The sequence below is a fragment of the Elephas maximus genome, chromosome 19, assembly GCF_024166365.1.
Source record: "Elephas maximus indicus isolate mEleMax1 chromosome 19, mEleMax1 primary haplotype, whole genome shotgun sequence".
Classification (NCBI taxonomy): domain Eukaryota; kingdom Metazoa; phylum Chordata; class Mammalia; order Proboscidea; family Elephantidae; genus Elephas; species Elephas maximus.
In genome coordinates this window covers 51042869-51069226 of record NC_064837.1, presented here as the reverse complement: position 1 = coordinate 51069226, position 26358 = coordinate 51042869, and the positions used below count along the sequence as shown (strand labels likewise).

Here is a 26358-nt window from a genome sequence, read left to right as displayed (position 1 = left end):
AGTCAAATACTGGCAAATGTGGAGCAGGGGTAAAATCCTTCAGGGTGGATCCAGGGTCTACTCTCAACCTCACCAGGGTACTGCCTCTTAGTCATTGTACAGTCTCCATTGACTGAAAAAATTCATCTTGACAAAAAGCCAATATCTTTTGTGTGATATATTTTATAATTTTTTTTAATTAGGAAAATATAAATTCATTAAGACTTCTTAAATGACTTTAGGTTTTTTTACCACAACAGCATCTCCACCTATTTGAAGAGCAATAAATAGCTCACAGACCTGGGAGACAGTGGACAATGTGCAGTCTATAGACGATGCCTGTCCACTTATGAATTCCCAGAACTCCCCCAGGTTGAGGGTCGCTGCTCTGGGAAAAGAGGAAAGGAGAGGATAGAGAATCACCCCAGCCAGGTACTGCTTGGGCCTGGGTCAGACGGAAGAAGCTAGGCTGAGCTCAGCTCCACACCCTCTCCATTTTGCTACCTCCCACAGGCTCTCCTACTGAAGACAGGGTCAAACCCTGGCACTCTGCCACCTCCAGCAAGTGCTTAACCCCTAACAGCTGGGGTGGCTTGTGCTTGGGAAGGGTGCAGGAGGAGGAGAGGCGCAGTCAGGGCAGGGGCTGGGAGAGGGGCAAGACAGCTGAGCAGAAAGGGGTAGAGTGTTATTCAAAGTGTGGCCTGTAAACCAGCAGGATCAATATGACCTGGGAACTTGTGGGCGTTTCAAATTCTCGGCCCCCACCCCAGACCTACTGGATCAAGGTGAGGCCCAGCATTACCTGCTTTAACCAGCTGTCCAGGTGATTCTTAGACACTGCTAAAATTAACTGTGGTATAGAGGGCACAAGGTTGGCACGAAGTGCTCTATGCAGAATCAGTGAAAGAGTTGAGTCCTCCATTCATCCCTCTGTGCAGCCAACCAGACATCATCTAATGACGCCTACTAGATGTGAGTCAAGCACTTTTCATATAAGCCTTCCTGAGGGAAAGGCTCAGAGATGGAAATAACCTGGCTCCCTTAGGCCCAACCCCCTTTCTAATCTCTCCCTGGTCACCCTTTGGCCTCTTGTTCTGGGCGAAGAGTTCCACACCCCCACCCCCACCCCCATCCTAGTCTATGTGTGTGGGGTGGGGGAGGGGAAGTGTCTCAGGAGGGGTGTCAGGCAAGGCTTCCTGGCAGACCCAGCTGTCCTTTCCAATCCACATGGCCCTCCCCACTCCAGCTCCCTCACAACAAGCACACCCAACAGCTGCAGGAATCATCCAGCCTGGCCCAACTCTAGCCTCAATGTCCCCCAGCTCAGGGGAAGTGGAGTTCAACCTGTTCTTCCCTGCCTGGCCTTCCCAGACCTCCTCAAGGGACCTAGACCCACCACAGCCTGAACCATGACAACTCTTCTTCCCCTCCCCACAAACCTCCCCTTCTTGAGGGCATTGGGAAAAGCTGCCAAATACAATGTCCTCACCTCAGTGCCTTCAGCCTGAGCCCCAAACCCAGCCACCAACTCCTTAGGTCACAGCCCACCCCCACCCAACACCACTCCACACTGTGGGTGGGATCTCATCTCCACACAAGCCAAGCAGCTGGCTGAACCACCTGCCTACAGAAGAGACCAAATGGAAGGCTGAGAGGAAGGGCAGGGGTGGGGGAGGCTCTGAGGGAGAGGAAGCAGGGGTGAGAGGGCCAGACCAGGAAGTCTAGGATGTTAGAGCTGGAAGGGCCCTGAGGGATCAACTAGTATAGTCTCAACATTTTACAGATGAGGGTGAAGCTCAGAGAGGTTGTGCCTTGCCCATTATCACACAGCAAAGTAGTGTCAGAGCTCAGCACAAAGCTGATCTTCCAGTCCAGTACTCTCCACAGCCCTCCCCCAGAAAGGAGGAGAGGAGATAGTGGGATACGTGTATAGTAAAACATTCTCCCCAACCAACTGTAGTCCACTCCATTGCAGACCCAGGGTCCTCCTCTAGGGAGCTTTCTTTGGTTAACTCCTCATTTCTTCTCCTCTGTCACTCATTCCACCACTGTTGACTGCCCATAACTGGCACTTGGTTCATTAGATCATCTCTTATTCATGTTATGACTCTTTATATCTTGGGGGGGGTGTGTGTGTGTGCGCGCACACATGTCCTGCCTCCCCCATTAGACTGGAGATTTCCCAAGGACATAAGATATGTCTCTATCATCACTCTGGGTGTTCCTAGAGAACAGATGATGTCTCCCCTCCCATTAGACTGGGAGCTGTCTGTGGGCAGGGACTGTCTCCCCTATTAGACTAGAAAAAAAACTGAGTTTCCAGAATTTTGTGGGCCTTCTTCTCACCTCCATGATTCTCTTCAACCAAGACAGCCTGGTGTTAGCCCTTTAGCCATGTGGACTGGGACCTAAGAGCAGGGAGGCCCTTGGATGAGGAGTACCCAGTTAAGAGACTATCTACCCCTGAAATGGCTGGTGGGATTTGGGGCCATTGGGTCCACCACCGTGGAACATAACTTGGGAATTCTCAGACAGCTGTTCCCTTTCCTTGCCCATCCTAAGATTCCAAATTTTTGTCACAGCAATTACCTACCTTGGTGTTCTGTAATTCCTGTCTCACTAGCTCTCCTAGGAAATTCCCTGAAGATTTGAAGGGAGCTCTTCCTAAGCTGGAGACCCTCTGAACTAAGGGAGTCTTGGGAGGGTGAGGGGTGAGAGGAAGGGTCTCTCTTTTTCCCCTTGGTCAAGGCCTCTGGGGATGGTTGAGGCAGACACCTCCCTCTCCAAAGCTCCCCAGCCTCCTGCCCCACCCAGCCACATTGGCCTTCCCTCTCTCATTCACCCCAGCCCCTCCTTCTTACCATGTCCCAGGAAGAGTAGGGACCATAGTTCAGCAAAGGCCCTCAAAGCTCACCACCTCTCTAAGGAACTCATCAAGGAGCCTCCCTCTATGCTCTCAAAGAAGCTGCTGGGATTTTTGTTACAACCGCCAACCTGCCCCAGTCCTAGTAGAGTTAATGCTGGAACATTTCTGATATTATTATGCTAAGCACACAACAACCCCAGCCCTCAGCCCCAGAGATGTGTCAGGGTCACAGTGGGTGCAGTACATACATGGGGGCCTCATCCCTGTCCCAGAGGATCCTGACACAGCCACCTCCCACACTAGGCTGAGCTTTACAGTATACAAAGCACCTTCATAGACAGCAACCTAAGAACATGTATGTAAAAGGCTGGAGAGCAGTGCTTCATCTGCCACCCTCCACGGCACCTGGTTAGAGCACTTTCCAAATTTACACTCTGTTGGTGTGACTAACCCCACTCCACCCCATAAGATTAAGTATGTGCTCTCAATGGCCAGGGTGCGTGGCATATAGTAGCCATTCAAGAAGTGTTTGTTGCCAAGTTCCGGCTTTTGCAGGCTTTACTGTATGTATATGCTTATTTCTTTCCCTCTTCTCCCTTCTATTTTAATATTTTCTTCCCTCTTTCTCCTTTCGTGTAAGTTCTTAGTTCTGACTAAACATGCAGGAAGACATTCGGACTTCAAAAATCATTTGTCTTTTGGAACACTGGGGGAGATCTTCAAGATATTTCTTACAATGAATATTATTTTTTAAAAAAAGAAGTGTTGGATGGATGGAAGGACGGACGAAAAATGAATATGATCTATTCAACAATCCTATGAGATACATAGAACAGGCCTATCCCAGTTTGTGGATAAAGGAAATTTAGGCTCAAAGACATTAAGAAATGTGTCCAAGACCCCACAAATAGTCAGGAGAGGTGGAATACCACGCCAGGCATTTTTAGTTTCAGTGCCACCACCCTTTGTACCACATCCTACAATAGTCCCAGCTTGGAATCAAACCCAGGTTTCCAGACTCCCAGCCTACACCCAGGAGCGTTGTGTGTGGCTTAGGAGGTCCATACATTGCACAACCCCAGGAGATTCTTCTCACCTCAAAGTCTCTAAATGGCAACCTTGGAGTTTTTGTAGGACTCAACCTGCATGGCTGCACATGGAGGCTTTGCCTCTATACTCACTCCTAAGCTCTCTGTGTACACACTCAAATACTTAAGGCAACAAGAACTCATCCCCTCCTTCTCTTCTCCCACCAGCCACAGTGCCGGCCAGCAGGAGCTGGGACGGACAGGTGAGGATCCCTGAGGAATATACAGCACCCCCCCAACACCACCACTCTGTGCCTCCTGCCTTCAGGTAGGAGCATTTCTATCAAACCTCACCAAGGCCCCCACAGCTCCCTTACACACACCCACACACTGGGTGCCACACCACACTCATCTCCTCACACATGTGGGTGTATACCGCTCACACACACGTGCACCAGGCAGTTCTCTGCAGCTCCTGTCTGAGACTCAGAAAATCAGGGGGGCTGAGGGCTGGGGGCGGCCTTCCCTACCAGAGCCCCCTCTCCTCCACTCGTGTGCAGGGCCCTGGCCCCTGGGGGTGGGGGGAACAAGGCTGGGATTAATAAGCGGCCCGGCTCCCTCCGCTAATGGGCTCCAGCTGCACAAACATTCCCAGAATTCAGAGCCGGCTCTGTCTGGGGCAGCCCAGGCCTCAGCCCCAGCATTCCTGGCCCCCTCCCCCCTCCCCAAGCCTGGGACAGCTGCTCCGGAACTCCAGCAACTGGCCAGGGATCGAATCCCAATTCAGCTTTTCCAGAGGTGGGGCGCACTAATAGCTGGGGGAGGTGTGGTGTGGGGTGGGGAAGAGAAAAGAGCTGAACAAACTCTGAAGAGGCATCCTAGTTCCTGCCCTACCTGCCCCTCCCACCCTGATTTCCTGCCTACCCTTCCTCCAACACTGCTCACACTCTTAGCAGTAGGTACCAGGGGCCCAGCTCAATCTTACCTGATTTGTCTCCCCAGGCAGCGCCCTTGTCTGGTAATACCCAGGAGGAGGTAGTGGAGAGGGGGCAAGGGAGCTGAGAGGAAAGATAAATATCTCCCCTTGTGTTTTAAGAGATCCAGCTGTATCCCTGCTGGAATCCATGGCCTGGCAGGGGCTTCCTTCAAACAGATTCTTATTAAGAAGGTGGATGGGGCAGGGGGAACAGGAAAGAGAAATGGGGTCTCCCTTCTCCCTTTATCCCCCCAGGGAGGAACATTTAGGGACCCAATGGCAGGAGTCATCAGTGGATAAAGATGTGCCTGTGTTGACACCTCTGAACCTTTCCATCTTGTTGTTCCTGCCTCAGAATCCAGGGTCAGAGGGGGTCGTTGAGCTATTTTTGTCCTGTTGCTTACAGTTAAGCCACCTATGGGACACCAGGGATGAGGCCAGGTGAGGAGACCTGTGACTTGTGTTTGTGCTAGCGTCCATCTGAGTGGGGAAAGTGGTGGAGAGTGTGGGTGACCTAACAGTGGTATGTGTACGTGTGTGTCTGGGTATGCATGGTCTCTGTGCACAAGCATGAGCAACTGTGTCAAGTGGCACCCACTTGAAGGTGTTTGAAAGTAGACGAGTGTGTGCCAGTCTACTTCCCAGTGTTCAAAAATGCAGTAAGTGTGACACTGACTTAGGAAAACAGAAAGGGCTGCCTGCCAGCCACTCCCTACCCCACAGTGGAAGTATCCTGACCATAGGGCATATGCTAGAAGAGAAGTGAAAAGGACAAAGAATAGTAAAAAGAAGAGAAGTCAGTGAAGCTGTGTGAGCAGCAGAGGGCACTGACCTGGGACTTGAGAAATCCGAGGCTTAGGCCCAGCTCTGATATGAACCAGCTGGGGACTTCAGACAAGTCACTTCCTTCATCTGGGCCTCAGTTTCCTTATCTTGAATATGAGAAGATGACTAGGATTTCTCCTGAATTCCTTCTTAGATTCCATTGTGACTAGAGCTGGATTTAGGGCACAGGGAGGATCCTCCATCCCCTCAGGCGTATGAAGAAAAAGGGCTCTGGAGAGGCGACCAAGAGCAGTCAATGAGGATTAAATGGAGGGTCCCCAGGTCTCTCTGGCCCTGGCGGGAAAATATGGAGGAAGCAGTGTGGCCCCTGCCTTGAGAAGCCCCAGTCTGTGGGGAGGCAAGGTACACCAAGACAAGGAGGCAGATAAAGGCCAACTTAGCTCTTGATAGTTGCTCATTGAGTCAGGGAGCATGGGGTCATCACAAGGCCCTGTCACCCCACCCTCTCTCCTCCATGTACACAGGGCAAACACACCTGCCCCCTTCCCCAGGCCCCTGCTAAGGAATGCAGACAGACCTCTCCAGGTCTTTGTCTCCATCAATCACACTGTCCACATAACCTGCTTCCTTGTGGACCCAGCCATTCCTTCATAGAGGCACAGAGGGGATGGCTCCCCAAACCCACCCAGCACACAGCAGCCCCTGATGGTGTCTGAGCACTTTAACTCATCATTACTATACATGACCCCACCCCCCAACTATGGAGCCAGCTCCTGAGTTGGAGGGAAAGGACGAAAAGAGGCCTTTTCCTTGCATACATGGAGAAACAGAAGGGCTTTGGTTAGGGACAGAACTCTGGAATTGTGCCTCCATCCCTTGCAGCCACTCTCTCCTAAGTGAGCATGATTTAGCCATTCATCTGCCATTTAGTGGTATTTCTATTGAGCCCTACATTAGAAATTGTGAGGAATACAAAAAAATAAAAATAACATTTCCCTCAGGAATATGAAGTCAGGAAAAAAAAAGCCCTTCACCAAAACCGCAGGTGGGTTTAGAACCAATTCTGGATGGACCCAAGGAAACAGTAATCAATATGCAATTGGATTTTTGAGCTGTTGTGGGCATCATAGAGTAACAATAGATAAGGACACCTGAACCTCCTCCAGGAAGTTTTGGATTATAAAGCTGTGGGTGTTTTGCAGGGATACCGGGGTTTTAAAAATAAAAACAAGAAAAGCAGCAGACTGTGGTTGTGAAACTCTAAGATATAGATGGGCAAGAATACATCGCTTTTCTTCCCCACCATTCCCTCCCTCCCTTTTTCAGTTATCTTTTGAGTAACAGTCCACCCCAAAACAGAGTGGTTTAACACAACAACAATCTTATTTGCTCATGATTCTACAATTTGGGCAGGGTTCAGCGCGGACAGGTTGTCTATGCTCCATGTGGTATTGGTTGGGACAGCGCAGCTGGGTCTGGAACATCCAAGATGGCTTCACCCATATGTCTGGTGCCTCAGCTGGGGTGGCTAGAAGGAATGGAGGCTGGCTGGGCCTTCATAGTCTCTCATTCCCTAGGGCATCTCTCTCCCTCTCTCTCTATGTAGCTTCTTTCTCCTGCAGGGGAGTTGGACTTCTTTATGTGGGGCTGGCTTCCAAGAGGGAAGCAGTGGAAGCTGCCAGGCCCTTTAAGACCTAGACCTGAACTAAAACAGTATCAGTTTTCCTGCATACTATTGGTCAAAGCAAGTTTTTAACCTGAAATGCCCTTCCTCCCCATGCCTACCTGACAAATTTCTACTTGCTCCTCAAACCCCAAATATCTTCTCTATGAAGCTTTATTCATATCGCCAGGCAGAGTTCTTTTCTCCCTCCTCTATATTGCCCAGACACCTTGAATCTTCCTCTATTAGCATTTTTTACTAGAATTTTAATTATCTGTTTATAAGTTTGCCTCTCCCACTACACTGGGAGTTCCTCAGTGGCAGAAATAGTATCATTCATCTTTTCACCCCTGGGGTAAGGCAGATGTACAGTGGAAGTGTGTTGAAAGAGTGAGTGGGTGGATGGATGGATGGATGGATGGATGGATGGATGGATGGATGGATGGATGGGTGGGTGGGTGGGTGGGTGGGTGGGCGGATGGATGGGTGGATGGGTGGATGGAAGAATCAAGGAAAGAATTATTTTATACCTGGTTCTTAATGGTATGTACCCTAAATTTTCCTCAGTATGCATGGTATTAGTTATCTACTGCTGCAAAATGAATTACCCCCAATTTAGCACTTTTAGATAACAAATATTTCTTATCTTGCAGTTTATATGGATCATGAATTTGGGTGCAACTTAGCTGTGTGCCTTTGGCTCAAAATCTCTCATGAGGTTGCAGTCAAACTACTGGCTGGAACTGTGGTCTCATTTGAAGGTTTGACTGGGGCAGAGCAGGGAGGGGAATCTGCTTCCAAGCTCACTCACATGGTTGTTGGTGGGCCCCAGCCCCTTACCACATGGGCCTTCCTACAGGGCTGACTCCTAATATGGCAGCTGCTTTCCCCCAGGCCAAGCAATCCAACAGAAAATGAGAGAGGGTGCTCAAAATGAAAGTTGCAGTCTTTTTATAACCTTGAAGTGACATCTATCATAGTCGCAATATTCGATTCATTAGAAGTAAGTCACGGAGTCTGGGGACCATGGTTTCAGGGGACATCTAGGTCAATTGGCATAACCAAGTTTATTAAGAATATGTTCTACATCCAACTTTGGTGAGTGGCATCTGGGGTCTTAAAAGCTTGTGAGCGGCCATCTAAGATGCATCAATTGGTCCCAACCGGCTTGGAGCAAAGGAGAATGAAGAACACCAAAGACGTAAGGAAAATATTAGCCCAAGAGGCAAAGAGCCACATAAACCAGAGACTCCATCAGCCTGAGACCAGAAGAACTAGATGGTGCCCGGCTACCACGAATGACCACTCTGACAGGGAACACAACAGACAGTCCCTGACAGAGCAGGAGAAAAGTGTGGTGTAGAACTCAAATTCACGTAACAAGACCAGACATAATAATGGTCTGACTGAGACTGGAGGAACCCTCGAAGCCATGGCCCCTGGATGCTCTGTTAACCCAGAACTAAAACCATTCCTGAAGTCCATTCTTCAGACAAAGATCTGCTTCTTAGCTCAAGCAGATACACAAGACCACATGGGATGAGAAGGATGAGAAGGCAGAAAGGGACAGGACACAGGACACCCAGGAGGAGTGTGCTGTCACATTATAGGCATTACAATTAGTATCACATAATAATGTGTAAAAAATTCTGTATGAGAAACTAACTTGAGCTGTAAACTTTCACCTAAAGCACGCCACACACAAAAAAAGGTAAAAATTAAAATATGCATCCATCCTACTCTTAGGGGAACCCACTCTAGATTAATTTTTGTTTTGGATCTCTTCTCTTTTCTGCCATCATTTGCTTTACAACAAGAGACGTCATATTCTTTTGCTTGGCTTTCCAAACATAAATCAATTAAAGGCTTTTGAATTACTAACAAGTCCTGGATGACTGATACAATGAGATACAAACTTTGAAAATTTAGCCCCTCATTGAATCTTGAAAAACACTTTTAAGATTTGAATGAATGTGTGAATAAAAATAAAATAATTTATGTAATAGAAAAAAAAAAAAGTAAGTCACTAGGTCCAGCTATGATGGAGGGCTTCCTAGAAGCTGCCTACCAAATGTAGTCATAGTTTGTCCACTTTAAATGACACAAAGTAGGAAAAGTAGAAAAAAAACAAGAGAAATTCCTGTTGAAGGACCTTGAGCCAGGGTAATATCTTTGGGAGCAAAAATCCCAATCACTGAGATGGTGTTAACAGAAATTTTACCTAGCTCTGGTGAAAATGGCTTTGTGTCCGCACACAGGCACACACACACACATGAATTCATGTTTGCACCCATAAGACTGAGAAGGAGCTAGCCCTTTTTGCATCTCTCCTGGGGATGGCAGAAATTGAAATCAAGATTTTCGGTCTGGTGATCCTGTTGCATGAGGCAGGTATGGTGGTCCAGAAGGAAGGGGTAGGGAGGGGTATTGATCTAAAAGAATGTTCCATTCTGTTTTTCCCCGTGGACTAAAAGTCAGCAGACTTGGGATCTGGTCCTGGCTCTGCACAAAATGACTGTGAGTACTAGGGCCATTCATCTAATTCCCCTGGGTCTTCATTTCTTTATCTATGAAATAAGAGTTCAGCTGTGTGATCCTGAAGGTCCCTTTAATCTCTGCCATTATACAGTCTGATGCGGGGGTTAAGAGCATGGGCTTTGGCATCAGACTGCCTGGGTTCAAGCGTGAGTGATCATAGTTAAAAGCTGTGTTACCTTGAGAAAATTACTTAACTGCTCTGGTTTCTGCATCCTTCTCTGAGGAAGAAATGAATTAATACATGTCAAACACTTAGAAAGGAGCCCTGGTGGTGCAGTGGTTAAAGTGCTTGGCTGCTAATTGAAAGGTTGGCAGTTCGAACCTACCAGCCACTCCACAGGAGAAAGATGTGACAGTGTGCTTCTGTTAAGATTTACAGTCTTGGAAACCCTATGGGGCAGTTCTACTCTATCCTATAGGGTCGGAATTGACTCGACAGCAGTGGATTTGGAAACTACCCCTTCCTTCTGGACCACTATACCTGCCTCATGTAACAGGATCACTGGACCAAAAATCTTGATTTCAATTTCTGCCATTACTGGGAGAGATGCAAAAAGGACTAGCTCCTTCTAGGGTCTTATGGGTGCAAATATGTATTCGTGTGTGTAAATGTACACACACACACACACACACATCCATTTTCACCAGAGCTAAGTAAAATTTCTGTTAAAACCATCTCAATGATTAGGATTTTTGCTTCCAAAGGTATTACCCTGGTTCAGAAACACTTAGAACTGTGATGGGTGTACTGTAAGTGCTTTGTAAGTTTAATTATTATAACTATTTATTTCAGTTACCTGTTGCTGCATAACAAGTACTCCAAAACTCAGTAGCTTTTAAACAACAACCATTTTATTGTATCTCACAATTTTATGAGTCATGAATTTGGGCAGGGCTTGGCTGGATGATTCTTCTCTTCTACATGGTGTCAATGAGGATACCTGATGAAATTCAGCTGGTGGATGGGCTGGCCTGGAGGATCCAAGATGGCTTCACTCACATATCTGGTGTGTGAGTGGGAAAGGCTGAAAGTCTGGGCTAAGGAAGAACTATCAACCAGAGCACCTACACGTGGCCTCTCCAGCATGGTGGCCTCAGGGTAGTCTGACTTCTTAGCTTGCAGCTCAGGCAGCTCAAAGGGTGAGGGTTCCAGTGAACAAGGTTGAAGCTGCATGGCCTTTCATGATCCAGCCTCTTTGTCCCATAGCATCCCAGATTGCTCAAAGCAGTCCAAGTTCAAGGTAAGGGAACAGAGACCTCACCTCTCCATAAAAATGTCAAAGAATTTGAAGTTATGTTTTAAAGAAACCTCAATTTTTGACCCCCCAGAGAAGTTTCTCACATTCATCCTGGGCGGGTATCAATGGAACAGTCTATCTTTCCTTCTCTGACAAGCAATTGGAGTTATATCTCCTGAGACTGAGAGGTAACCAACACACACCCCTTCCCCAAGCTGTGCACACATACACTCATACATATATATCCATATACACAGGCACAGGCACAGGCACACTGTCATATCTGGTACATTTGTGTGGCCAAACCTGCCCCATCATTAGCCATGTCTCACGTCTTGGAGACCTCAAGTCCTGCCTTAGAGCTCTTGCCCAGGAAGTTAATTCACTGACCACTCCTGCTCCTGTTGGTGTGAACAAGGGATTGTTAGTAAGGATGGAATCCAGTCAGTCATGGGTTGGGAGCTAGGGCACAGATCCAAAGCCTGCTAATGTTTGGCTTTGACATGCCCTCTCGTGTGTGTGTGTGTCTGTGTGTCTGTGTCTGTAAATGTCTCCTGATTCTTACCGGCTCAAGTCAGTATAGAAATGAGATCATCTCCCCTAAGTGGGTGCAGAGAGCAGGCAGGGGTGGACATGTGCTGCAGGCCCAAGGAAGCCAGTATGAGATTTAAAATTTGCTGGGGATCAGCCCCAAATCCTCACTCAGATCAGCCCTGCCACTCTCCTCTACACTCATCCTATGTTCCAGGCACACTGTTCTGCCTATCAGTCCCTGATCATGCCATGTTCTTTCACTCCTCCATGCCTTTGCCTTCTGAATGGAATGCCCTTATCCCTTCTTTTTACTGACAACCCTAGCACTTGCCTTTTGTATCACATTATATTGTAATTACTTGTTTAAATGACTCTTTTCCTCAAGGGCAGAAACCACGTTGTATTCATTGCTATATCTCCAACACTTGGCACAGAATATTCTCAACAAACACTGGTTGAACAAATGATTGAATGAGCAGCTATTGCTTCTAGACTCAGCAACTATTTCTCCTCTGAGTCTCTGCACTGTTCAACTCTACCTGAACTCCCAGGGCCCCTGTGTGAGAAGGGGAAAGGTCTCAAAGGGTAGGGTGGACAGTTTGGGCTGGATTCTTGAGGCCCTGGGGAGACTCTGAAGACTCTCAAATAGGAATGGACGTGGTGCTGAGCTATAGAGGTGTGGCCAGCAGATCCAGAGGCACTTAAACCTCTAGTGAGAAAAGCCAGAGAATCCTGTAAGGTTTTTCCAGTGGGGTGGGGGGGAGATGTCCTGAAGTCTTCATGCCTCAACTGAAATGGTCCATAAATCCACCTGATTCTACTGGGTTAAGTATTAGAGCCTGTTGGGAATACTTAGACCTGGGCCTGAGCCAGCATCTTCCTGGAAGAGGATGATTCTGGCTACTGAGGCAGGGGCAGGTGCATTTGAAAAAGGATGTACCCTAGACCAGTGCTCCTCACACTTGAATGTACAAACAAATCCCCTGGGATTCTTGTTAAAATGCAGCTCCTGATTCAGTAGGAATGCGGTGGGACCCCAGATTCCGATTTTCTAACAAGCTCCCAGGCAATGATGCTGCTGGGGGTGGGGAGGATGGATAGAATCACACTTTGAGTAACAAAGACCTAGAAGACCGGCATTGTGATTCAGACACTGAGGGCTCAGACCTTGAAGGCAGAGGCTGTCATCAGCAATGTCAAAAAAAATGGTCAGGAGATGATGCAAGAGGCAATATACAAATATATGTCAGCCTGACAAAAATATCTGTCATGCTTGCCCAACCCTTACATTCTTCCAGTCTATGTCCTTGGCAGACATTACTAGTTGACCCCAGATCTCTGTCTCAATAAATCAAGCTAATAGCTCAGAATCCATCTGCCTTAGGCTGGGTTCTCTAAAGAAGCAAAACCAGTAAAGCATATAAATATATATATAGAGAGAGATTCATACCAAGGAAACAGCTCACGCAATTTTAAAGTCTGAAACGTCCGAAGTCCGTGGATCATGATAGAGGCTTCTCCTGATTCACATAGCGGCAGGGATTATCAAACCCAAGATCAGCAGGTCAGAGGGCAGCGCTCTTGCTCACAGACTGTGAATGTTGATGAATGCCAAGATGGGCAGGCAAGACTGCAAGGCTTCTCCTGATTCACGTAGCTGCAGGGGCTGGCGAACCCAAGATCAGCAGGTCGAAGAGCAGGACTGTTGCTCACAGGCTGTGAAGATTGACAAATCCCAAGATTGGCAGATAAGCTGCTAGCTCAAGTCCCAAGAACCAGAGGTCAGATGAACAAGAGCCAGCTGCAGGACCCAGAAAAAGCCAAAAGCCTTGGCAAGATGAGCAGGAAGGAAGTAGTGCGGGAGGATGGAGAAAGGAAAGCTGAGGAGGCAGTGAGCTGCTACAGGCCCCGACCCCATGGCACCACTCAGCAGATTCCAACCTGAGGGGTGATCACATATCAAATATCAACAGGGAAGTGATCACAGTATTATACAACCACCAAAAGACTGAGAATCATGGCCCAGTCAAGTTGACACACAATCTTAACTATCACACCATTTTAACACAGTACTCCAGGTAGCCACTACCAATAGATTACAGTTGGCTTGAGAAATGACCCCATTTTCTATTTCTGGCATTGTGGTTAAGAGTCTGACTGCCTTTGCTCTGCTCTGGCTAGATAGACACCTTTGGGCAAGCTACTTCCATGAACTTCAGTTACTCTAATACTCTGTGACTCAAGGTAAAGGTAGTACCCACTTCATAGTTATTTTGAGCAGTAAATGATATTATGAATGTATAGTGCTTAGCACAGTGTGTGGCACATAGAAATTCCCTGGGTGGTGCAAACGGTTAAATACTCAACTACTAGCCTAAATGTTGGCCGTTTGACCCGCCCAAAAAGTGCCTCAGAAGACAGGCCTGGCAATCTGCTTCCAAAAGGTTACATTCTTGAAAACCCTATGCAACAGTTCTACTCTGCACACATGGGGTCGGCCTGCATCAGAATCGACTCAACAGTAACAAACAACAGCAGTGCTTAGCACAGTTTCTGGCTCATAAAAAGTATTCAATAAATGGTTGCTACCATGGGTTTCTGGGTTACCATGTAGAGGGATAAACGAGCTGGCTGATCAATTAGAGGGGATGTGAATGAGGAAGTGGAGTAGAACAGAGGAAGGCAAAAGATAAGAGAAGAACCAGTGAACTAGGAATGGGGAAGAATAGGTGAACAAGGCTGTGGCAGCCTGGAGATGTCTGGAAGATTTCCAGCTCTCCCTGGGTGGAACTGGGCTCCCTACTAGCGCTTAAGCTCTCTGTTTGGAGGGGTGAGTGGCACTTGTCATCTTGAGATATCTGAGTTCAAAGCTTCCTGCCAAGGAAAATCGTGAAGCACTTTGAAATGGTCAAAAAGATTGCTGAGTGTCCTTGCAAGTTATCTTTAGCTTTTATTGCAGATGAACTATTTTAGAACTCAGAAAACTGATAATAATGGAAATGATTCTTATCCATAAAAATGCAAATTGTATCTGGTGGAGATGTCATTAATTATTGCCCAATGGATAGTGCCTAGTGGATACTGACCAGTTTTACATCAAGCAAATTTATTTCAGCATTCCTGATGGCCTATACATGCCTCTACTCTTACGATTCTCCTTTTAATTGGTTTTAACATCTTACTGGCTTCCTCATTAATTAATGAGTCAAAGAAAATTTTTGATGCATTCATCCTATATTTGTATGAGAATAATGACTTTGCTTTGCACACAAATTATTTTTTAACATTCTCATTAGCAGTGAAGATTGGGCAGTAGGATTTACAGGACCATCTGCCCTGGACAAGCTTTTTCCATATGCTCCAAATATTGGATTACATATGTCAAGTATATAAGGGATTATCCCCAATTTTTTAATTTATACTATCCAAATAGATATGTCACGATTTCATATTTAAGCCTGGAAACAGTCTCAAACACTTACATAGTGAGTTTGTTTAACAAAACATAAAACAGATAAACTCATAGCACTATACCTAATACATATCCATTCATTCACTGAACAAACTAAGTAGGCTCCATGTAGGCAGGGACTGAGTTTGTACATTTCCAGGGCTTAGAAAGTACCTTACTCGTGGTAAGCATTAAATATATATCTACTGAGCCAACACATGAATGAATAAGCTTAACTAGCACTTATTAATCATTTACTATGTGCTAGGCACTGTTTTCAACACTTTATATTCATTAGTTTGTTTAATCCTCACACCAGTCTTGCACGGTAAATACAATTACATTCCCTTTTACAGATGATGAACAGAGAGGTTAAGTAACATGTCCAAATTCAACAGCTAGCAAGTGGCTGAGCCAAATTCAAGCCCAGGTTCCAAAGCCTGTGGTCTTAGGCGCCCACTATGTACCAGGTATCTTGCTAGCTTCTGAGATAAAAGACACACAAAACACACTCCCTGCCTCCAGTAACTCACAATCCAGAAGGGAGACAGACAACTAATAGTAGTGTGATGTGCTGTGACAGGTGAGAAGCCAGTGCTGAGGCCAGAGGTTGTCAGTGGACGGGGGTATGGCAGTCTGCACAGGGGCTACCTCACCTGAGTTCTGAGGTTGTCAGTTGCTGTTGGGTCAATCCCAGCTCATGGTGATCCCATGTGTCTTAGTTATTGAGTGCTGCTACCGCAGAAAACGCCACGAGCGGATGGCTTTGACAAAAAGAAATTTATTCTTTCACAGTCTAGGAGGCCAGAAGTCCAAATTCAGGGTGCCAACTCTAGGGGAAGGCTTTCTCTCTCTGTTGGTTCTGGGGAAAGGTCCTTGTAATCAACTTTCCCCTGGTCTAGGAGCTTCTCAGTGCAGGAACCTCAGGTCCAAAGAACACGCTTTGCTCTGGTGCTGCTTGCTTGGTGGTATGAGGTCCCCATGTCTTCCTGCTTCCTTCTCTCTTTTATATCTCAAAAGAGATTGACTTAAAATACAACCTAATCTTGTAGATTGAGTCCTGCCTCATCACCATCACAGAAGTAGGATTTGCAACACATAGGAAAATCACATCAGATGAAAAAATGGTAGACAATCACACAATACTGGAAACCATGGTCTAGCCAACTTGACACATTTTGGGAGGACACAATTCAATCATAATACCATGTATGCAGAGTAGAATTGCTCCACAGAATTTTCAAGGCTGTGACATTTTGGAAGCAGATTGACAGGCCTGTCTTCTGAGGTTCCTCTTGGTGGGTCTGAACTGCCAGCATTTCAACTAGTAGTCTAGGGCTTAACTGTTTGCTCTACCCAGGCACTCCTGAGTCTGAGGTACCAGCAGTTAATATCCAGGCCAAAGGGACGGAAGGATATTTTGGGCACAGGAACAGTATGTGCAAAGTCATGGGACATGGTTGGTCAGAGAACATAGCGTTCAGGATATTGGAGCACAGGAGTGTAGGAGACAGCAACAGGAAGCACAACTGGGAGATAAGGGCCAGATGATGGAGAGCTTTATATGCTGAATGAGTGAAGGAGTTTGGGCACTCTTACAGAGGCTGGGAGGAACCCTGGCAGGATTTTAAGCAAGGGAGTTACAAGTACAGATCCCACACTCTGTCTCCTTCCCCAACAGGACACCAAACCCAGTACACAGATTTCCTACAAGCCACATCCCCCTCTAGAGAGTTCCCTGGGATGGGGGGGTGGGGGGGGGGAGTGTGCTGAGTCTGGGACACAACCAGTGCCGCCTGGGAACAGTGGCTGGGAATCCTCTCTCCCGCCCTCCTGCCCACAATTCCTGCTGTTGCTCCCCAGCCTGCCACTTCAGGCACCCTCCTTCCTGTCACATTCCCCCACAAGGCCAGAGATAAGGGGAAGCAACCTCCCTTCCCACATCTCTTTCCTGCCTACCCTCTGACTCCACAATGTAAGCAGCTCTGTAGCCTGGCACACTCAGGTCCCAGTCAGAGGAAGAATGGGAGACTGGAGCTTCCTGGGTGAACCATAACTCTGGGCTGTCCCCTCCCCTCCCACTAGGCTGAGACTGGTGATTAGTTGAGTTAATGATATCCAAGCCATTTCCGACTGGCATAAGCCCACCCACCCACAGAGCCTGCCCTGAAGGCGGGCAGCCCTGGCCCAGGGTCAGGATGCTCAGGTGCCAACTACACCAGGAAGGGGTCCTGACCCCTGCGATGGCCAAGCTAAGAGCACTTGCCCGCCCCACTCCCAGCCCTCCTCCTTTCCCCTCACCCCTGGTCTCCTCACCCCCTATCCCACCCTCCCTTTAGTTTGTCCCCACACAAATCCCTTTCCCTTGCCTCTCCTCCCCCCAGGTTTGGAATGAAATCACGGGGCTCTGAGACATAAACACTCTGATTGGGGCTAATTATAAGGGCTGGGTTGGGAGGCTGGAGCCTTCAGAGAGGTTGGCTTTCAAACAAAGGGCCCATGGCTCAGCCCCCAACCCAGGCCGCTCCTCTCCAGGCTCTACAGGAGTGAGGAGTGGTCCCAGGCATGGGCAGTTGTCTCTGAACTCAGTGGTCCATGAGCTCGTTTTCCATGTCCCAAGTCCCATCCTGTCCTTTCTCAGCTACCTCTCCTTGGCCCTTCCTGACCTCAAATCCTGGGTCCTTCGCAGATGGCTTGAAGGGCCTGCAAGTCTGCAGCCGAAGGCAAGGCATCTGGGGTTGGGGCAGGAGGGGGGCTGCAGGGGAAGCCAGCTGTGACAGCCCTAGCCCTAATTAACCAGCTTCAAAGCCACTGGAGAAGGAGCCTGCCTGTGAGTGTGCCCTGCTCACTCAGGCGGGTAAGACATTTCTGTCCTAATCTGAGAATAAAGAGGGAGAAAAACACCGCCCACCACAAACCCAAGGAGCCACTAGCCTAGGAGGGGCTCCGGGCTGGAACCCAGGATCAGGCAGAAACACTGGGAGCAGGGAAGACCATTCCATTTTGTTAAAACTAATCAGAAACTACAGGTTAAAAAGCCCTGAAGAAATGCATATCCTTTGATCCAGTGATTCTACTTTTGGAAATTTATCCAAGTAACTAGAAAAGCAGTACAACTTATTGAGCTTCTACTATTATGCCAGCTCTGTATACACATCTTATCTGATGTTCGAAGGAGCCCTGGTGGCACAGCGGTTAAGTGCTCGGCTGCTAACCGAAAGATCCATAGTTCTCCGCAGGAGAAAGATGTGGCAGTCTGCTTCTATAAAGTTACAGCCTTGGAAACCCTACGGGGCAGTTCTACTGTCCTACAGGGTCACTATGAGTCAGAATAGACTCCATGGCAATGGGTTTTTTGTTGTTGTTGTTGGTTTATCTCATACAACCTTGCCAGAGGTCTATTGCTTCCCCCCGCCCCCCAGAAAAAACGATTTTTTTATTTACAGAACTTCTGAGGCAAGTTTAAACCATGATATGTCTCAGCATCAGTTTTTTGTACTATGTATTGCCTTTTTTCAGATGAGGACACTGGGGCTCACAGGTTAAGAAATATCCTCAACTGGTAAGCTGCAGAGCCAGGACTGACTCCATAATGGCCTCATGCCAAAGTCTGTGTTTTCCACACATGGCCGGGCCCTCTTTCTCTCTCCTCCCCTTTTTTTTCCCCCTGACTACAGTATGATACATTCATTCTACCCTACTCCATATTGATAACTTGCCCTGAGTGAGGGTCAGGAATGAGTGGGTAATTCAGTTTCAGGGGGTTCTGGGTTTTTTGGCCTGATGGTTTCCCTCCTGACCCTCCTTTCCTTAGCAAAGATGATTAGAGATTGGGGGACACTGTAATCTGAGGAGGTAAAAGTTGCCCTTTAGAGAAGTGATCAGGGCTAGAAAATGTTTAGACTAGTTTTTTATTTTTTACTAGTTCAGGGGACAGATGGTCCATAAACTTCCTGAAGTTACATGCAAAATTGTCTGTTCACATGGGCCTGGGCACTCTTCCAAGAGAAGGTCCAAAGATCTTTCAGGTGCTCTGAGGGGTCAGTGAGCCCCAGAAGTTTAAGACTCATTTAGACGTGAAGACAGTGAGTCTAGAGAAGGGACCCTGCTACAGTAAGCAGTGAGGCTAGAGAGGGGATGATTCACCTCAGAACTGGCAGGAGCTTGAGCTTTGCTGCCCCAGACATGCCCTGCTGCACCCTGGGTCAATGTCTCCCCACCCTCAGAATCCAACCCAGATCAGGGGCCCAAACACTCTTGGAGTTTTTTTTTTTTTTAATAATCCATAAGTCAGCAGCTCCAGGTCCTGCTGACCCGAGAGCCTGATCCTGGCTCTCTGGTTATATGTACAGAAGAATTTTGTCTTAGAACACTGAAGTTGCCTTCTCCAGGGCTGGTTCTTAAAAGATCCTCTTAAAGGGCAGAGTTTGTAACTAACGGAAACGTTTTCAGGAGAAGAGTCTGGAGTTGGATTTGGAAAATCAAAGTCCTATCATTAAGGAGGGAGTCAGGAGGAGAGCCAGCCACAGTGGTGAGGGTAAGAAGCTGGCAGAAATCAGCCCTGAGACCCAACCTGGGCCCAGGGGCCTCAGGTGAGGGGTTTCCTTCTGGGTCCTGACCCTCTACCAGACAAGAAGCTTACTCTTCCAGAGAGGGACCAACCCATTTACAACCTGGAAACAGTTTCCTGCCTATAGGAGACCTAGAAATCTGCAAAAGCAGACCTGCAAATCCACGTTTTAAACTGCTCTTCCAATCAGGGGAATGGGGACCCTCTCCCAGTATGGCAGTGAGCTCAGGAGTTTGACCTTTGGACTACACTCCAAGACACTTTCTCCCCCACTAGCCTAGATTCTACAAAGTGGAGTAAAGCTTCCCTTCCTCTAAGAGCTGTTTTATTAAAGCAGGAGAGCAGCAGGGAAGGTTCCCCGCCTCCCACTTTCTGTAAGGTAATTCAGCCCTTGGCTACCCCTCGAGAAAGGCAGGCATGTATGCGATCTTTCCTTTCCAAAACGGTAAGGAGAATCTATTTTCCTCCCTAGCCATAAAATGTATTTTGTCAGTTTTCTCAGGCCTTCTTCCCCTATATTGGCAGTACATTTGAGAAAGAGAGGTTGGAAAGAAAGAACAATATTTACGAAAATTCCCTTCCTCCCACCCCCACTCTGGGATGGAAAGGGTAATTGTTGCTAGTCTACCATCTCCTCCTGCCCTCAAGGTGAGGGTCCAGAGAAAATGGTACCCTAAATGCACCGAGCAGGGATGGGGTCTCAGAGGTCAGCGAGTCTCTTCCCAATCCTTCAGCGAGAGATGAGCACTCCTCTTTCCACCAGGCTCAATCCCAGCCCCTGGAAAAGCCCACCAGATTCAAGGGTTTTGGCCATTATTTCCAAGAGATGCATTCATAATTTGCAATTTAACTCTTTCCTGCAGCCCTTGTGGGGTTCCTTTAAAATCCAGTAACAAATGGAGCTACAGGGCAGTTAACACCTCCCCCTCGCCCTTCTTCGATAGTTGAGGGAACCTCATGTTGAAACTTCACATATGTCATTTTACAAAAAGTTAGTTTCAACTTAAAATGTTAGCCACTGGCACAAATAACTTGGGGGAAATTATATACATACATATATATTTTAGGGGTGGGGCCCTGCTGGAATCCCCAAGCTTCACACAATTCCAAACAAAGCCCCACATTCGACTTCAATTACCACCAAACATTTCCAGTTTCCCTCCCCCAACGTAAACTAACACAAACACTTTGAAGTAGGGTTTCTAACTTTCTCCCTTGTTCCAAAAGACAGCCAACAAAGGGTAGTAAGGCACCATTTTCTCCATCACTATCCAGCTCAAAAGGCAAGGCCTGGGGCTGAGAGCCCTATCTCCACCCCTCCACCCTACCCCCACCAAACAGGCAGGGGGAAAGAGAAAGGGGAGGTGTGGTTTGGTTAAACTAATAAAATGTTACAACCCTGTTAAATACAATTAAAGGGCTCCATCTCTCAAGATAATTAAATGCACTTTATTACGATGATTAGCTTTTAATTTGCACTATTATCAAGAATCGGGAGATGATGAAAATTTGAGTTATGTGGCATACTTGTTCCACCCCACCCCTCCGTCTTCTAATCCACCCTTTGGAATTAAACTCCTAAAATATTCCAAATAGTTGAGGGAAATGATGTGTGTTGGAAACTGGAATTCTCATACCAGCGTCAAAGATACTTTATACATCACTTCTCAAGCTGGTAACTTTTAAGAAAAGTCTTGACTTTTATTTGTGGGAGGAGGAAGATAAGAAACATCTGTTATAAACAGTCGATCAATCTTGTGATATAGAATGTCTTGTAAACACTCAACCCCACCCCCACCTTCACAAAGAGCCTGCCCAGGGCCTTCTTTCGAAGCACAGATACCCACCTTTCCCCACCACCACCCCCCCCCCACAAGTTTGAAAAAGAAATCAGTCTTTTGCAGAGGAAAACTAAAATCCCACCAGCCCATCCCTCCCCTCCCTCCAACCCAACCCACTTTTATTACTTAAAAAAAAAAAAAAAAAACCCAAACAAAACAAAACCCACACAACACACAAATCAACCCGCAAACTGCTAACCTGAAATGCCAAAAAGGCTATGAGGACTGGGGGCGGCTGACTGCAGCGGAAAGGCGAGGAGACGTGCAAGGAGCTCTTAAGACCCCAACATTTGTGAGTAAATACTTTAAAAGTTAACGCTCTCCCTAAAAAATGCAGGCGGTCAGGATTGGTACTAAAAGTGGTGTGTGTGCGTGCGGGGGTGGGGTGAAGGGGATGTTTTCGTTTCAAAACACTTCACAATGCACTTTCTGCCCATTTCAAGCCTGGGGCAGCTAGTTGAAAAAAGAAAAGTCAGAGGAGAAAGATCTTCCTAACCGCAGGGGAGTGGGCCAGGGGGGTGGAGGCCATCCCTCACATGATCTCCGCCCTCTCCCCACCACCACTCCTGTTTAACTTTTTTTTTTTTCCACGTCTTCATCTCCGTTGGGAGGTTACCAAAGATTGAGCTAAAGACAGGACAAGTGAGGAGGGATAAAAGCGGGGACGGCAGGAAAATAAAAAGAATCCAAGTCTTCTTCGAAAATATCCAACGGCTTCTACCGGCCCAGTGTCAATGAGGAGGCTCACAAATTTGGCTTTTAAAGATGAAGTGTAACGAACTCCCAACTTCTCCAAGCCAAAAAAAAAAAACCAGCGCCCAGGCTAGGTGCCTCTTCAGCAGGCCCAGCCCTGCCAAAGCACCAAAAAAAAAACCGAACCAAAGTGGTGGGCGGTTTTTATAAGGGCACTTACGGAGAAAATCCTCTCAATTCCTCTCCCCCCTCCCCCACCCAACCACCCCCCGTTCAGCCCTGGTGCCCGTCGCTGCTTTTTCTTTTTTTTTTTAAATAGAAAATATATAATTTACAAAAACTATTTACAGTTTTAATTACAAACCTGGAAAGGAGTGTTGGGCAGAGTTCTTTTTAAAAATCGACCTAAAAAAAAGATGGTTTCGATTGTTCTTTATTTAAAAAAATAAAATAAGGAGTCTGTAAGAGCCCGCGGAGGAAGGCGCGGTGCCCACCTGGGCCGGAGGCGTTCCCTTACACCGTGGTCTCGCCGTGCCGGCTGTTGGTGAGGCGGGTGTAGAACTTCCTCCACGAGTGCAGCGTCTTGCCAGACCAGATCCAGAAGCCCGACGTGATGCCCACGATGAGCGTCATGAGGTATTTAATCATGTAGACGGTGAAGTCGGGCGACATGCGCGGCGTGTAGTGCGCCGGGCAAGGGATGGCCAGGCTCTTGCAGTGCTGGCTTACCCACGAGCGCTCCCAGTGCTCGCGGAAGGCCTGCTCGTAGAAATAGCAGGCGATCACGATGGTGGCAGGCACCGTGTAGAGCACCGAGAAAACGCCGATGCGCACCATGAGCCGCTCTAGCTTCTCCGTCTTGGTGCCGTCGTGCTTCATGATGGTTCGGATACGGAAGAGCGACACGAAGCCGGCCAGGAGGAAGGACGTGCCAATGAACAAGTACACGAAAAGCGGCGCCAGCACGAAGCCTCGCAGCGGATCCAGGCTGTTTAGGCCCACGAAGCACACGCCGCTCAGCAGGTCGCCGTCAATCTGGCCCATGGCCAGGATGGTGATGGTCTTGACAGCCGGCACGGCCCACGCGGCCAAGTGGAAGTACTGCGAATTGGCCTCAATGGCTTCGTGGCCCCACTTCATGCCGGCCGCCAGGAACCAGGTGAGTGACAGGATGACCCACCAGATAGAGCTGGCCATGCTAAAGAAGTAGAGCATCATGAAGAGAATGGTGCAGCCCTCCTTTTTGGTGCCCTGCACCACCGTGCGGTAACCGTCCTCAGAGAAGCGCTCGTTGCACACCACGCGCTCCTGCAGCACGAAGCCCGCGATGTAGGCCACGGACACCATTGTGTAGCAGCCCGACAGGAAGATGATTGGCCGCTCGGGGTAGCGGAAGCGCTGCATGTCCACCAGGTACGTGGTGACAGTGAAGAAAGTGGAGGCGCAGCAAAGCACAGACCAGGTGAGAATCCAGAGGCGGGCAAAGCGGGTCTCCTCCTGCGAGAAGAACATGGAGCCGTCCGGCCGCGCCGGCTCGCAGGGCGCCGCGCAGTCGCGTTCGCCTAGGAATTTATAACTGAGATAGGACGGCACTTTGAGGACACGGGGGCAGTGGAACGGGTGCTCCAGCGTGGCGTAACGAGGGGGCGCACCGCCGCCGCCCGGGCCGCCTGGTGTGCCCCCAGCACCCGGCTGCAGGCCTGGCGGCGGCGCAGTAGTGAGCAACGCGGGGGCGCCGTCCTCTGAGTGGTTTTGGCCCACGCAGATCTGCTCCGCGCCGTGGCGCGGGAAGTGCTCGCAGCGCAGGCGCTCGGGCCACTGAAAGCCGAACTTGTTCATGAGCGCCTCGCAGCCCTGGCGCGCGCGCTCGCAAATGGAGCGGCACGGCGGGATGGCCTGCTCCAGCACGGTGCACACCGGCGCGTACATAGAGCACAGGAAGAAGCGCAGTTCGGGCGAGCACTGCACTTTCACCAGCGGGTAGAACTGGTGCACCTCCAGGCCCGCGTCCTCCTGGTTCGTGTGGCCCAGAAGGTTGGGCATGATGGTCTGGTTGTAAGCGATGTCCGTGCACAGCGGAATGGAGATGGGCTGGCAGAAGCCGTGGTCCGGGATGGAGATGCCCTTCTCCCCGTGGAACTGGGCCGGCCCGGCGGCAGGCAACAGCAGCAACAGCGGCAGCAGCAGGCGGGGCAGGGCACTGCGGAGCCGCATGCTGGCCGCCGCCCCCCACCCGGCTCCCGGGCGCCCCCCCCGCCCCCGCCCCCAGCCCGGAGACCGCGCGCCTTCCCAGCCGCTGCCTCGCCGCCGCCGCCGCCTCCAGCGCCTCTTTGCAAACTTTGCTCGTGGCCGCAGATTTGGGGAGGCCGGGCGGGGGGAGGGGGCGGTGCGCCTGCCGGCTAGCTCGCCGCGGTCCGACTGAGCCGCCGGAGTCGCCGCGCGCCGTTGCTCTCTCTCCTCTTCCCCTCCCTTCTCCGCCCAACGACTTCTTTGTGCCTCCTTCAGCCCTCACCTCGGCCTCTCCGATCCCAATTAGTCGGTTTCAAGGGGGCCCCCGCCGGCGGCCCCGCCCTCTCCTCATCCCCCCAAAAATGGGATCTTGGAAACCGCCCCGTCGAGCTCGAAGCCCCGTCCCAAAATGTGCTCTCGGCCAATCAGATTCAAACCCGGGGACCAGCCCCGAGGGCTGGATTGGTCAGCCACAACATGCTGAGCTCAGAAACCAGATGCCAACAAAACTCCCCCCGCCTTTTGCTTTTTAAAGAGACAAGCTATTATTACATTAAGGGCTGTTTGTCCAGCTCGGGATTTCTCCGGAGTCGCGGTGGCGAGATCCGGAGACATTCTCTAAAGCTGCGGCAGACCCAGGCCACTCAAACCTCTATCACTCCTCTTCTGGGGACCAAGGCGCTCTCCTGGACAGGAGCTCTTTACATTTTTCTACCACCCCCTCCCGTACCTGGAACCCCATCAATCCAGTTCAATTTTTCAGATCAAGGTGGGGGGACATTTTAAACCCACGAGACTTAAAGAAAGGAAAAAAAAAGTTTACAAAGCCTATTCTCTCTCACCTCTTTTTCAAGGAGTCCAAGCAAAAGTTGCACTTCACCGAATATGTAGACTCCAAGGAGTTCGCCTCGCCCCACCCCCCTTCCCCTACTCTCTGGAAAAGAAGAGTCGGTCTCTTTAAGAGGCTCTTAAAGGGGCCCGGACTCCGGGGCGTAATTGCCCCATAGCGAGCACAAAGGAGCCCATTATGGTTCTTTGTGTTCGGTGGCACCTCAAAGTGAGAAAACTCAGGAACTCAGAGGCTGGAGCTGGAAGAATTGAGGAGGGGGTGGGGGTGGGGAGGATAAGGTGAAGAAGAATGGCCCCGAGCTGCGCCTTCTCCCTCCCCCTTCTTCTGAGGCAAATCTTAATTATGCAAACTAAAGTCTAGTTGCCTTAACGAGTAGGTCTTAATCGAAGGTTAATGGTGGGGAGGGCGCGGGGTGGGGTGGTGACGGGTAGTTCTGAGTGAAAAGACGTCACTTTTAGGCCCCTGATGAAGAACTGGGCCTGACGAACATTTGGGGAAAATTTCTTTCTCCCTCCCCACCTCTGTCTCGCCCCCAAAGGTTTCCTGATATCTTCTAGGGGAGAAAGGAGTTTTACTGAAACCTTAAGTGATTCCACAGCAGAAAGGGGTAGTGCGTGTGGCTCGGGAGGAGGCTGAGAGGTGTAGCGGGTTACTTACCTAACTCCCCGCCTCCTCACCTGGCGGGGTGGGGGGGTGGCCAACTTGATTCCCGCTGCTTTAGATGGTTTCCTTCTTTCTGTTCTACCCACCCCCCCCCCGCCCCCTTGGATTTTAAATTTGACAGGGAGGCTCTGGAGGGAAAAGAGGAATTCGCATGTAAATCTCTTGGGCCTAGTACTGGGTGATGGATCAATTATTTCTATCGTCTCTCCCAGCAAAGGGGGGGACTTAAAAAGAAGAAAGAAAATTTACTGTAGAAAGCCCCTTTGCTTCTCTGTATGAGCCAAATCCCCCTGGTGAGCTGTTTCCTTCACCAATCTAGAAAAACATTGTTTTTAAAGAAAGGAGAAAAAAAGTTTTTTTTTTTTGTTTTTTTTTTTTTTAAAGAAGAAACGGATGGAAGGAAGAAAAAACAGAGATCTAGGTTTGACAGGATTAAAACAATTTTTTTCCCAG

At 48.8% G+C, this 26358-nt stretch overlaps 2 protein-coding genes and 1 long non-coding RNA gene across 7 annotated transcripts in view; 1 reads left to right on the top strand and 2 right to left on the bottom strand.

Annotated features, from left to right (window-relative positions):
- MEIOC (meiosis specific with coiled-coil domain) overlaps positions 1–22428 on the bottom strand; it is a 78301-nt gene extending 55873 nt beyond the window's left edge. For 2 of the 5 annotated variants that reach the window (XM_049860829.1, XM_049860833.1), the window contains exons 1-2: positions 21670–22428; positions 13059–13324 (exon numbers count right to left, since the gene is read on the bottom strand). The gene's annotated coding sequence lies outside the window, so the exon portion shown is untranslated. Of the gene's footprint in view, positions 1–13058; positions 13325–15715; positions 17275–21669 lie in introns of those variants that run through there. The other 3 variants (XM_049860834.1, XM_049860832.1, XM_049860831.1) reach the window with 3 other exon arrangements.
- LOC126062866 (uncharacterized) overlaps positions 21668–26358 on the top strand; it is a 32114-nt gene continuing 27423 nt past the window's right edge. Inside the window, exon 1 of the long non-coding RNA XR_007514159.1 lies at positions 21668–21762. This is a non-coding gene — a long non-coding RNA (uncharacterized LOC126062866). The remainder of the gene's footprint in view (positions 21763–26358) is intronic.
- FZD2 (frizzled class receptor 2) lies at positions 22437–24403 on the bottom strand. The gene has a single exon (XM_049860843.1). The coding sequence runs from the start codon at positions 24375–24377 to the stop codon at positions 22677–22679; it is 1701 nt and encodes a 566-aa protein (XP_049716800.1). The 5' UTR covers positions 24378–24403; the 3' UTR covers positions 22437–22676.

Bases quoted from the DNA above. Each gene is read 5' to 3' on its own strand.
- FZD2 (XM_049860843.1), bottom strand. From the start codon at position 24,377: ATGCGGCTCCGCAGTGCCCTGCCCCGCCTGCTGCTGCCGCTGTTGCTG.